The 13811-nt window shown below is 35.3% G+C and overlaps 1 protein-coding gene across 3 annotated transcripts in view; it reads left to right on the top strand.

The window, feature by feature from the left end:
- The window catches only part of LOC125679954 (phosphoribosylformylglycinamidine synthase-like), a 48141-nt gene that overhangs the window by 28594 nt on the left and 5736 nt on the right, over positions 1 to 13811 (top strand). For all 3 annotated transcript variants that reach the window (XM_056157285.1, XM_056157283.1, XM_056157284.1), the window contains exons 12-20: positions 1565 to 1788; positions 3187 to 3309; positions 3854 to 3985; positions 4978 to 5082; positions 6930 to 7055; positions 10555 to 10735; positions 12938 to 13021; positions 13159 to 13314; positions 13604 to 13720. In XM_056157285.1, coding sequence (XP_056013260.1) covers positions 1565 to 1788; positions 3187 to 3309; positions 3854 to 3985; positions 4978 to 5082; positions 6930 to 7055; positions 10555 to 10735; positions 12938 to 13021; positions 13159 to 13314; positions 13604 to 13720 — 1248 coding nt within the window. The remainder of the gene's footprint in view (positions 1 to 1564; positions 1789 to 3186; positions 3310 to 3853; positions 3986 to 4977; positions 5083 to 6929; positions 7056 to 10554; positions 10736 to 12937; positions 13022 to 13158; positions 13315 to 13603; positions 13721 to 13811) is intronic.

The raw sequence follows: 13811 nt of genomic DNA, 5'->3' as shown, positions 1-13811 counted from the left end.
CCAGGGCCAGCGAAAACAGTTTATTATAACCAAACTTCATTATACAGTAAAACACAGTTATAGTGAACCTCCAGGACCATCGAAAAACAGTTCATTGTAACTAAACTTCATTATACAGTAAAACACAGTTATAGTGAACATCCAGGGCCAGCAAAATATAGTTTGTTATAACCAAACTTTATTATACAGTAAAACATGGGATAGTGAACCTCCAGGGCCAGCGAAAAACAGTATTTTGTTATATCCAATAATATTTTTGTTATTTTCCTCTCATAGGGAAGAGAATAAGAATGAATTCATTATACATGTAAGTGTGTGTTACGAAAACGGTACCCCAGTGCCAATATAATGGCCATCATTCCCTAAAAGAATACATATATACAAAATATGAGGCGATCCCAATTAGGTATAGATTATAAATGGAATGAAATTTATTGTAGTTTTATATACGAATTGTATTTTCATACGATATGGTTTATATTTACCGAGTGTTGTTCTACGGTGAGGTTGTGGAACTTGTCATCCCGAAATTTCTCGCCGATAATTTGTTTGTATTATATATAATTGATGTTATCAGCACATCCGTATTTAGCAACCCCATCACGAAACCTGTATTATAAGCAATCGGCGATCTCCATTCTCCAAGCAACGACAAACGGCCATAATTGCGCCATATAGCACGTGTCCACTTTCATATATATTTATTAGATTAGCAGTTTCTCCCATAGTTATTGGGAGAAGTTTTGATGATCATCAAATTCAACCTTTAGTTATAAACTTTTTATAATCATTCCTGACTCATCCTTTTGTCCAATGTTCAGACTTGGGGAAACCCACAGTTGCGCAGGGGTACAGCATCCCCCCTCCACGGGAAACGCAACGTGTGTTTTACTGTACAATGCATGTAATATATGTTACATAGGGGAGAGAATGAGAATGAATTCATTGTAAGTGTGTTTTACTGTACAATACATGTAATATATGTTACATAGGGGAGAGAATAAGAATGAATTCATTGTAAGTGTGTTTTACTGTACAATACATGTAATATATGTTACATAGGGAGAGAATAAGAATGAATTCATTATAAGTGTGTTTTACTGTACAATACATGTAATATATGTTACATAGGGGAGAGAATAAGAATGAATTCATTATAAGTGTGTTTTACTGTACAATACATGTAATATATGTTACATAGGGGAGAGAATAAGAATGAATTCATTATAAGTATGTTTTACTGTACAATACATGTAATATATGTTACATAGGGGAGAGAATAAGAATGAATTCATTATAAGTGTGTTTTACTGTACAATACATGTAATATATGTTACATAGGGGAGAGAATAAGAATGAATTCATTATAAGTATGTTTTACTGTACAATACATGTAATATATGTTACATAGGGGAGAGAATAAGAATGAATTCATTATAAGTGTGTTTTACTGTAAAATACATACATGTATATATACATGTAAGTTACACTGAATTAGGGTGTTATGATGTAGGACAGGAACTATTACTTTTGAATAACTACGTGATACCCATTACATTGACAGGCAATGTTCTGAAGGAAATAGCCGAACCTGCAGGTGCCCTAATTCAGGCCTCCAGGTTTCAGCTAGGAGACCCAACCCTGAGCATCCTGGAATTGTGGGGGGCTGAATATCAGGAGAGTAATGCCCTTCTAATCAGCCCCCGGGATCAGGATCTCGTGCAGAAGATAGCGGATCGAGAGAGGTGTCCTGTGAATTTCGTGGGGACCATCACAGGGGATGGTCGGGTGAGAAATTAAATTTTACACGATTTAGTAATTTTCTGACTTTGATCTGTTGCTGTGCGTTGTAAAGCATGCATTTCATTCCTTCTTTTGTAATCACCATGTTCTTCATGAATAAACGATTGAACAGTCTATAGAAGTACGCTGAGGATGCAAAATACGATAAAAGTTGTTATTAACATGCGGGGGAGGGGGGGGATTTAATCTAATTACGCAGTCACGATAAAGCTCGCAAATTTCCCCGAAGTGTATAGTAGTAGATATTTGATATAGTGTATTTTATTCAGATACCACATATTTTATTCATTTCTATAGAAGCACACTGAGGATGCAAGATATTTCTTCTGTTGAATATTGTAAATTACTTATCCGCAAGACATTTCCTCGAAATAATGGCATCTTATTTTTATTTTTTTGAGTCATATTTTTCAAGAATTATCTAAATGTTATGAAAAATCTTTAAGTGTCCTTCTGGTACTTTAAGTACTAGCAACTTCTAATGGCAGTTGGTTCTTTGAATAGATGTATTAAAAAAAAAAAAAAAAATGGTTCAGTTTGTGCTCTGCTTTCAACATGTCAACAACTTCTATCTACATGTATGTCATTATGCCATCAAAGATCAGAGGGGGGTTGGGGCATATTTCTGTTCTGTCTATCATAACCTTGCATGCTCATAACTTTTGACTGATACATTGTAAGTGACGCGTATCTCATATTTCGCATGCATTCCTTGTGATCTTAGAGTTTGACCTACTTATAAAAAAAGTTAACTTGGACAAGGGTTTTCACATTTGTATATAGATTCCTTATGACAAGATCTTTCATTTGTATCTTTGTTATCACGAGGAGGTGGGGTGGGGGGGTGTTGCACAAACATGTTTTGTTTAATTCCTTAAAAGTTGGTATCAGTAGCGAAGCCATTTCCCAAAAGTGTAAAAATCCATCTGAAATGATACCAAGATCACAGATTTAAGTCACACCAATGAAAGAATTAAAAGCGAAGTCACATTGAAAGAAATCAACAATGAGATCGGTATTTTTTTTAAACAGGGGCAGATCACTCTGATTTACTTATAGATCTGATGGTGTGCTTTGCAATGCCAGTATTACAAAAGAATTTAGGAAATAATTTCACATTCATTTTGAACTGAGTATTATATTTAGATACCAAATAGTCCCTTTGTGTTCTGTGTCTTGTAACGCTTTTAACTTTGCCATCCTTTTTGTGTTAAATTTGTATAGCTGTATACAGGTAACTTATTGTCCATGAGAACTTTCGCATGGAGAGGATTTCATGATTACACATAAATAGTTCTCACAAATAGTACATATGATTTACCATATTACGTTAAGATATTTTCCATCTGTCTGCACAATCTGACTTTTCTTCTGTCTGTTTAGATTAAATTAGATACTTTTAAGAAAGAAACTATATCTGTCCCTGCTAAGAAGAGGAAGACTAAGGCCATGAACTTACCAGTGGATCTCGAACTGGAACACGTACTGGGATCCATGCCGAGAAAGGTGAGAACGTAATTGAATGCTGTATTATCCCCTCCCAATGCATTGTGGGAGGGGATGTTGTGACAGGCCTGTTTGTGTGTGTGTAAAACACGAGAGTTTGTAGACACTCCACAGGCCACATTTTTTGCTCCATTGTTTTCATACTTCACATGTAGCTTTGTTATCAAGAGAAAAGAACCCTATTAATTTTTGGGTCTGAAGATCAAGTTCACAAAGGGACTTAATAGAAAAAGATTGTAGACACTTTACAGGCCACAGTTTTTGTTCTCTTGATTTCTTGCTTCACATGTAGCTTTGTTATTAAAAGAGGAAGATCCCAAGGTCAAGGTCACCACAGGACTTTATAGATAAAGCTTATAGACACTTATTGCGAGGGGATATGCCCCCACCCTGTGGAGCTCTTGTTGTGGATTAGCATGTGGCAATCTGATTTGCTTCAAGATGGAAATATAAATTTTACAGACTTTCTATTTTGAGCATATTTCTGTGTTATTTAAAAGATAGTGTTTCATATGTAATGATACGTGAAGTGTCCATCTGGTAGGTTTTCAAACTTGAGAGGACGACGCCCCCTGTGTATGGATTATCGTTACCGGAGAACCTCCAGATTCGGGATGGTCTGGAGCGAGTTTTGAGGCTTCCATCTGTTGCCAGCAAGAGATACCTCACAAACAAGGTTAGTGGGGCTTACTATTGTGTTAGAAAGGGGCAAACTTCATCTGTCGCCAGCAAGAAATAGCTCACAAACAAGTGTTCAGCAAGTGTTTAAAGTAAATATGCAGTAATGTTACACTAGTGTTAAAAGTAAATAATATACACTGTTACACTAGTGTTAAAAGTAAAAGATATACAATAATGTTACACTAGTGTTAAAAGTAAAAAATATACACTAATGTTACACTAGTGTTAAAAGTAAATAATATACACTAATGTTACACTAGTGTTAAAAGTAAATAACATACACTAATGTTACACTAGTGTTAAAAGTAAATAATGTACACTAATGTTACGCTAGTGTTAAAAGTAAAAAAAAAATATACACTAATTTTAAAAGTAAATAATATACTCTAATGATAAGCTAGTGTAGAATACATTTGCATGCATCATTGTTTTCAGTATGGGAATAAAATACACTGTAGATGATATGATTTTGGAAACACAGAATATATCCTTGGAATGTAAATTATACTGTTATCTTAACACATTTTATTACCCCGCCTGTAAATGAAGTGTGGGGGGTATACTGGAATCACCTCGTAACAACACATTTTATTACCTCGCCTGTAAATGAAGTGTGGGGGGTATACTGGAATCACCTCGTAACTTTACACATTTTATTACACCGCCTGTAAATGAATTGTAGGGGGTATACTGGAATCACCTTGTAATTTAACACATTTTATTACACCACCTGTAAATGAATTGTAGGGGGTATACTGGAATCACCTTTTCCGTCTGTTCGTCCATGGACATTATTTGTCCAGGGTATCAATGAATTTTGTGTATATCTTTTATAATGAAGCTGTGCACCTGCTATCTTGATTGAGAGATTTTGACATCTTTAATAAAACATTTATCCTTCAATGAACACTATTTCCTACCATACAGTGTGGCCTGCGGAGAGTATTAGTCCCATTAGGACAGTTTTAGTTTGTTTGTTTTTTAAAGGTAGACAGGTGTGTGACAGGTCTGGTTGCCCAGCAACAGTGTGTTGGTTCTCTACATACGCCTCTGGCAGATGTTGCCGTGACAGCACTGAGTTACTTAGACAAGGTAATGTAGCATGTAAAACTTAATTCAGTTGAAAATACATGTGCACTGCTATCAATTGTGCATGTAATTTTATATTCTATACAATATTAAGCGTGTAAAAGTAGATGAAATGTCTGAAATTCAGAATGTTGGAAAATTTAAACTCTGTTCCCATTGTATTGTAGTTTTTATTATATAGTAAAGTATGTATTTCTTTTGGAAAGATGCGATTGTGTCACCATCTTTTGTAAGGCCAAAAAAAATAAATTAATAGGTAGTTTCTCAGGCCATGCATAAAAAATTGACATTTCACAACTTTTATATTATCCCATTGAAAAGGAACGTGTTTGTGTATTTTGTAAACCTATTATGGAAAAACTTGCATACTGGTAACATTTGATAACTTATTGAAGGCAGAAAGATTTTAAGTTTTGTGATATAGCGAACCATCAGTATACATGTACACTGTAAATATAGTACCCTGTAGAACACAGCATTGAAAAGTTGTCATATTCTTATTATACCCCACTCAACTTCCGAAGGGGATGATGTTTTTCACCAGTCTGTCGTCCCTTTTTAGCTCACCTGAGCTGAAAGCTCAAGTGAGCTTTTCTGATCGCCTGTTGTCCATCGTCTGTCCGTCTGTAAACTTTTTACATTTTCAACTTCTTCTCCAGAACCACTGGGCCAATTATAACCAAACTTGACCAAAAGCATCCTTGGGTGAAGGGCTTTCAAGTCTGTTCAAATGAAGGGCCATGTCCCCTTCAAAGGGGAGATAATCACATAAATGCAAAAATAGGATGAGGTCTTTTAAAAATCTTCTTCTCAAGAACCACCGGGCCAGAAGAGCTGAAACTTACATGAGAGCTTCCTTACATAGTGCAGATTCAAGTTTGTTAAAATCATGGCCCCAGGGGGTTGGATGGGACCACAATAGGGGATCAAAGTTTTACATATAAATAGTGCAGATTCAAGTTTGTTAAACTCATTATTCCTAGGGCTTGGATGGGGCCACAATAGGGGATCAAAGTTTTACATAAGTAATAAATAGAAAAAAATCTTTAAAAATTTTCCCCTGAAGAACCATTGGGCCAAAGAAGTTTACATTTGCATAAAAGCTTTCTGACATAGTGCAGATTCACATTTGTAAAAATAATGGTCCCTTGGGGGTTCAAAATTTTACATTCAAATATATTGGGAAAATCAATAAAAATCTTTTTCTGAAAAATCACTGGGCCAGAAAAGTTTACATTTACATGAAAGCTTCCTGACATAGTGCAGATTCAATTTTGTAAAAATCATGGCCCCCAGGAGTAGGTTGGGGCCACAATAGGGATCAAAGTTTTACATGCGAATATATAGGAAAAATCTTTAAATATGAGCCAAGGTTACTCAGGTGAGCAATTTTGCCCATGGACCTCTTGCTTGTTTGTTATTGTCAGCCCAACTCCTCTGAAACTGCTCAACAGAATTTCGTGAAACTTCGTAGTTAATAAGGACACACTATATAGATGTGCACATTCCCAGGAAATTATGATTCAATAATTTTACTGGGATTTATGCCCTTTTGAACTTAAAATTTCAAGCCTGTCTGTCCTGTTCTGTAGATGTGCATATTCCCAGGAATTTGTGATTCAATAATTTTTCTTAGAGTTATGCCCCTATTGAACTTAGAATTTCGAGTCCATCTGTCCTTTTTTTTTTGCAGTATTGCATAACATTACCATTCATTATGTGAGGCATTGTCAAGCAATGTTGGAGTGTAGGGTATGTGAGCTTGTTCACCTCTGCTTTCTTTCATTTAGTGGATGTTGTGAGATTATGTACAATACATGTATGTACTAAAATGTTCAGCTTTTTAATAGGTTGGATCTTGCACTGCAATAGGAGAACAGCCAGTCAAAGGCCTGATAAATGCAGCCTGTGGAGCTCGCCTTTCAGTCGGAGAGGCCCTCACTAACCTGGTATTTGCCAAAGTCACAGATATTAAGGTACTAGGAACTGCCAAAAGAGAATACATGTACTTCCTTAAGGACATACATGATGTTTCTGACATTTTCTCTAAAATTATTTTTTCATCTCCTCGATATGAAGAGTCCTTGTATGATTTCCCAAATAGGTTGAAATCTTATGCTGTAGTAATATTACCATACTGCACATATCTATCTGGGTAGTTCTGTGCTTAGGTTACCTAACTAGTAATGCAAGGGACCAGGGTTTGATACCCGATTGTTCCAAAGATGTTTCCCTCATTCTTTGCTACAGTAATGTCCATTTCTACAACTTACTGGAATACGTTAGAGCTGACTTAATATTTTTACTTACAAGAACCAGTAACCATCAAAATACGCTAACTCTAAAACAGACATCAGGGTTCCAAATTACCGTTCGCCTACTCGCATTGGTGACTATACTTTGCGTGTGGGCACCCCAAAGTTCCATTCTTGTCGCCCACTTGGCGACTGTAAATGTCCGATCAACATTTTTCTATCCGACCGATCCGAGTCCTAATATAATCAAAGTTAAATTTCCGTTGAGGTTTTGCCTATTGGCGAGACATTCCTGGGGTATCAGACCTTCCAGAACGTAAACCAGAATAAATTGAACAACGCAAGGGTTACTTCAAACGAAAAGAAAGCGTCTGTTTTTACCAAAGTGGAAAGAAGGGAATAATATGGCTCGATGAGGGCGAAAAGGAGATGACATGAACATATGCTGTGTGTACAAAACGGGACATGAAAGGTCCAATCGTTATGACAGCTTGCCCGGGTTATAAACTTGACAGCATTGTAAAGCTGAGAAATTTCAAAATCGTATAAAAAGTTTGAAGAAGCATGTGTTAAAGTCAGACACCGTGAAGATCATTAAGTCCATGAACTCTGATATTTTTGCTACTGGTTGATGAAATGTGAGTGGAAATTAGAGAGAAAAAGAAAGATAGAGAGGTGTTTGAATGAATTACAGAAATGGAAACAGAATTTGAATATTGATATTTTAATTTTTTAAATAAATTGCAATGTGACCTGATGTTTCTTTTTAAAAAAAATCATATTATTCAAATTCATATGTGTGAGCTGCTAAAATTTTATGTGGGCTTAAATGATTTCTTATTCATGGACCCACTTGGCCCCTAAGGTAATCAGTCGAAATTGGAACCCTGAGACATGATGATATACCCAAGGTTTTTAGTTGAAACAAAATAGAATGCAAGTGAATTGTACATGAAATGTCACGAAAAATGATATATTACAAATCGGAGACGTCGTGTACGTCCTTAAATGGAGGTACATCTGAGTATAACTTTTCTAATCTTAGGTACAAGTAATTTCAGATGCAAGTTCACCATGTAAAAATTGAAAAAAAACAAACTATCTAGACCTATGGCGATATTTATCGATTTATTTAGTAAATTCCTGGTAATAAACTACCTGTACACATGTGTAGGTACAGGTATTACCATATAGCAGACCCGTTTTTTTTTCGCTGGGTGATAAATTTGGCTTATGTTAGCGGTTAGATACCTTTCAGTCAAAATTTTACTTGCCAAATATACACCCAATTGCGACCTCAGTATTTGCAAGAGAGATAAATCTTCCTTGTCCGTCAAAATTTATTCCACGAAAATATTAACATAACTTCAATACAGCAAATCGCCAAATTTTAGACCTGCGGGAAAAAAAACTGCTATACCATATCTACGCTGTGTGACCAAGTTTTTTTTTTAATTACTTTGACCCTTGACTGATTAATTGTGGATCAAATAGGTTTTAGTCTGTGATTTAGGTGTAAATGAAATGCAATCATAAGAATTTTGTCAGTTTTATTATCTAAAGAAATGAGATAATATTAAGCACCAGGAACAGACTACAATAATAAAACCACAGAAAATAGCCTTTCAAGTTGATGCTGTTCACAGGAGATACAGGTGTGTTTACAGGACTTTCATATGGAACAGACATTTGCATAAAATAGGATTTTATGACATTCATATGGAAGATAATCACATGAGATATGATTTTATGACATTCATATGGAAGATATTCACATGAGATATGATTTTATGACATTCATATGGAAGATAATTGCATAAGATATGATTTTATGACATTCATATGGAAGATAATCACATGAGATATGATTTTATGACATTCATATGGAAGATATTCACATGAGATATGATTTTATGACATTCATGTGGAAGATAATCACATGAGATATGATTTTATGACATTCATATGGAAGATATTCACATGAGATATGATTTTATGACATTCAAGTGGAAGATGTTAGCTTGGTTTTCAAGATTATGATGTTGTCATAGATACATGCATAGTAGGGCTGTGCGGTGCACCGAAAATTTCGGTGCACCGCGATTCATACCATTCGATTCGATGCACCGATTACAAATTCCGGATTTCGGTTCGGTTCGGTTTAGATTTTACATACACCAAAACAACAAATATGGCGTCCGAGTGATGTGCAGAGCATGTGGTTTTTTATGCAGGAGAGATTTAAATCACTACTGTGTTGAGAGTTAGCATTTTCACCACTCAGATACCAACAGAATATGGTCCGTAAGATCATTGCAGTTTATCTTTACATGACATATAGCATTTCTGTCAGTGGTGAAGTGAAATCCACATCGTAGGTAATGACACAGATTTCACAGTTAATATGAGGGAAGTAAATCAATAAAGGATATATTTTCAAAGACTCTCAATTCATAGAATTGTTGAATTTTTACATATCAATTAAAACAATATCATATACATGTACATTTTAGACACTATAGATTTGTTTAATAATCGAAAACTTATGCAGCACATTAATATAACAAATTTTAATACACTGTCAATGTTTTCTTTTTTCTATCAAAGTTATAAAATGCCATTATAAATAGATATAATGTTTACAAATGATGACATATAGTTATATAACTTGAATAAAATCAAATAAAATATGCTACTCATTAAATTTGTTAATTTTTGTGCTGTCGCTGGATAAATTGGACTTAACATGAACCGAATCGAAAATAACCGAACCGTGCTGTTCTGAATCGAAACTGAACCGAATCGAGCTAACCCTGAATCGTCCCAGCCCTAATGCATAGTGACTAGATGTTCACGGGAATATGTTTACAGTGCTTTGATGATGAAAATATTCTCATGAAATGCTGCATGTTTGCCATAGCTTCTAATAATAGCTTTATAATTACGTAAAATCAGCTCTCTGTAACCCATACGCTCCTATGGAAATTTAAACTCATCCATTCTTAGGTAACACACCTAAAGGAACAAATTGATCACTTTCAATTTTAGAATAACTATTAATTCTTAACACAATACATAATCATTTGTTTGCCTATAGTTTACAATTGATAAAATACAGAGTAATATGAAATTTTGTCATTTACAATGAAGGTGTGTTACCTGAGGATGGACAAGTTCATGTTGTATCGTCATGATTTCAAGCTGATGATATATTTTACAGGACATCAAGTGTAGTGGCAACTGGATGTGGCCTGCCAAACTTCCAGGAGAGGGTAACGCTTTACTGGAGGCATGTTCAGCCATGTGTGACATCATGAAGGATCTTGGGATAGCTGTAGATGGCGGCAAAGACTCGTTAAGCATGGCAGCCAGAGTGGGGAGTCAGACTGTAAAATCTCCAGGTACATTGAAAAAAAAACAACTCCAGGTACATCTAAAAGAAAGCAAAAAAATCCAGGTAAAACAAAACCAAAAAAAATCCAGATACATCAAAAACGATAAATTCCAGATACATCAAAAATAAAAGAAAAAATCAAAATACATCAAAAATTTAAAAAAAATCCAGTTATGTCAAAAATAACAAACTCCACATACTTAAAAAACAATGAACTCTAGATACATGTACATCAAAAAGAAAAAACTCTAGATACATCAAAAACAATAAACTCTAGGTACATCAAAAATAATAAACTCCAGATACATCAAAAGCAATAAGCTCTAGGTACATCAAAAACTCCAGGTAAAGCCTAAATAAAAAACTCCAGATACATCAAAAACAATATACTCCAGATACATCAAAAACAATAAACTCCAGATACATCAAAAAGAAAAAACTCCAGATACATCAAAAGCAATAAACTCTAGAGGTACATCAAAAACAATTATAAACTCCAGATACATCAAAAACAATACACTTTAGGTACATCAAAAGCTCCAGGTAAAGCATAATTAAAAATTCCTGATACATCAAAAACAAAAAACTCCAGATACATGAAAACCATAAAAAAAGAAAAACCTCCAGATACATCAAAAAGAATGAACTCCAGATAGAGCAAAAACAAAATCCAGGTTCAGTAAAAACAAATTGAATTCAATGAAAATTGCTTGACTATATATTTCAGTAATTATTATACCCCCCGCAACAAGTTGTGGAGGGGGTATACTGGAATCGGGTTGTCCGTCTGTCTGTCCGTCCGTCCGTCCGTCTGTAGACGCAATGGTTTCCGGACTCTAAAGCATTATCCTTTCCACCTACCGTCACCATATCATATATATGGACTACCCATGGGATGAAGATGTTCCCTATCGATTTTGGGGTCAAAAGGTCAAAGGTAAAGCGCACTGGACATCGAGGTAGCAATATGGTTTCCGGGCTCTAAAGCGTTATCCTTTCCACCTACAGTAACCATATCATACATATGGACTACCCATGAGATGAAGATGTTCCCTATTGATTTTGGGGTCAAAAGGTCAAAGGTCAAGCGCACTGGACATCGAAGTAGCAATATGGTTTCCAGGCTCTAAAGCGTTATCCTTTCCACCTACAGTCACCATATCATACATATGGACTACCCATGGGATGAAGATGTTCCCTATCAATTTTGGGGTCAAAAGGTCAAAGGTCATGCGCACTGGACATCAAAGTAGCAATATGGTTTCCATTTAAATTCTTTAATGGCTTTTTTCATCGCATGGAGATGCTGTGTTCCTAGATACCTTTTGGATCATAATACTGAAGTTTTACCTATTACCTACACCCTTTGGGAGATTGGGGTAAGCGGGGGGTATTCTTAGTGAGCATTGCTCACAGTAACTCTTGTTTCAAATACTTTTTAACCTCAAAGCAGACGTATGAATGACTGTGTTATTTTGGTGATTATTGTCTTTCGAAAAGATAATTCATCTTTTTTCTATTTCTTTACACTAAAAGTAGTTATCTTGCGTAGTTTTATTAGGTTTCTCTTCTTTTTGTACAAAATAAATGTTTTTATTAGGCCAATTCAACTTAATTAGTAGGTTATCCAGGGTCACCAAAAAGTATTGGGCAGGTGGGAGGATTTTATTTTTTAATTTATATTTTCTGAGAAAAATATTAATTTAATGACAAACGAGTTTTGTCAACAGAAGTGCATCATTTAATGTCAGATGGATATCAATCTATGCTTATTTCACAGACAAATTCCAGGTTAAGATTTAATTTCAAACACAGAAAGATACCAAACTTCTTCAATACGCCAGGAAGAAAGCAAAAAAGTAAGAAAACCATATCTATTTTCTTCACGTGGTTTTTCACTTTGCTATACTGGAAATGTAACAAGAAGTGTAAATACCAGAGTCGGACATGAAAATTTTCCGGAAATTGCAAGTTTCGCAAAATAAAAAAATTCAGGGCGGGACAATTTTTGAGGGGCAGGCGGGGATGATAATCTATCAATTTAGTTGAATTGGCCTTAGTCATTAATATATATTCCTATGCCTTTGAGAGATTTTGAGAAAAAGGGTTGCCATCACTTTCACAGCTAATGCCCCTTCAAATGAAAAAGACAAGAAACAGTAAATTACATTGTACCAGGTAGAGTGAATGTTTGATATTTTTTGTGTAGGTACACTTGTGATATCTGCTTATGCTGCTTGTCCAGACATAATGATGACCGTTACTCCTGACCTCAAATGTCCAGACAATAAAGGTTAGAATTCTCCTACATTCAGGATTCTTGCTATTTTCTGTTAACAGTTTCTTTACTTACTTTAATCAATATTAAATGTCCCCTACCTGACAGTGTCACCTGTGATTAGGAGATTCTCACTTAACATTTTTTTGCAGGTTGTTTGCTGTTGGTGGATCTTGCAGACGGAAACCATCGACTCGGGGGCTCAGCTCTGGCCCAGTGTTACAAACAGTTGGGTGACCTTTGTCCTGATCTGGATCAACCTGAGGTTTTCCGTAAAGCATTCAATGTCACACAAAAGCTGATAGGAGGTTAGTATAAAGGTCTGTCAATTTGCTATTAAACAAAATTGCAAAGAAAGAGTAAAGAAGAATGTTGATATATGGTTACCAAATTGTGTCACAAATCTTTTTTGAACTTGATAAAGTCTACAAAAATACTTTGTATGAAAACAGAAACACCAGTGTACTTTGTTTTCCAGCTTTGCAACAGGATCAGTAGTAAATCATTATATTTTGAATTCGAATTTCTGAATGTTTAACATACGAGTGTTGGAGGGAATGCACATATCAGAGAAATATTGCGAATTGTATTTTACAGAGAGGAAGGTGTCTGCTGGACATGATGTCAGTGATGGAGGCCTAGTCACAGCTGTCCTGGAGATGGCTCTCGCTGGAAATTGTGGAATAGATGTAAACTTAGAATTCATTCAGAAAGGTGTGAAAACATAATCTGTTGGAATGAGTTCCAAGTTGGAGCCTCCTTATCACGTTCCTTGTCATGTTCCTTATCATGTTCATTACAAATC

Source organism: Ostrea edulis, chromosome 2 (assembly GCF_947568905.1).
Source record: "Ostrea edulis chromosome 2, xbOstEdul1.1, whole genome shotgun sequence".
NCBI lineage: Eukaryota > Metazoa > Mollusca > Bivalvia > Ostreida > Ostreidae > Ostrea > Ostrea edulis.
This window is presented reverse-complemented; position numbering and strand designations above follow the sequence as displayed.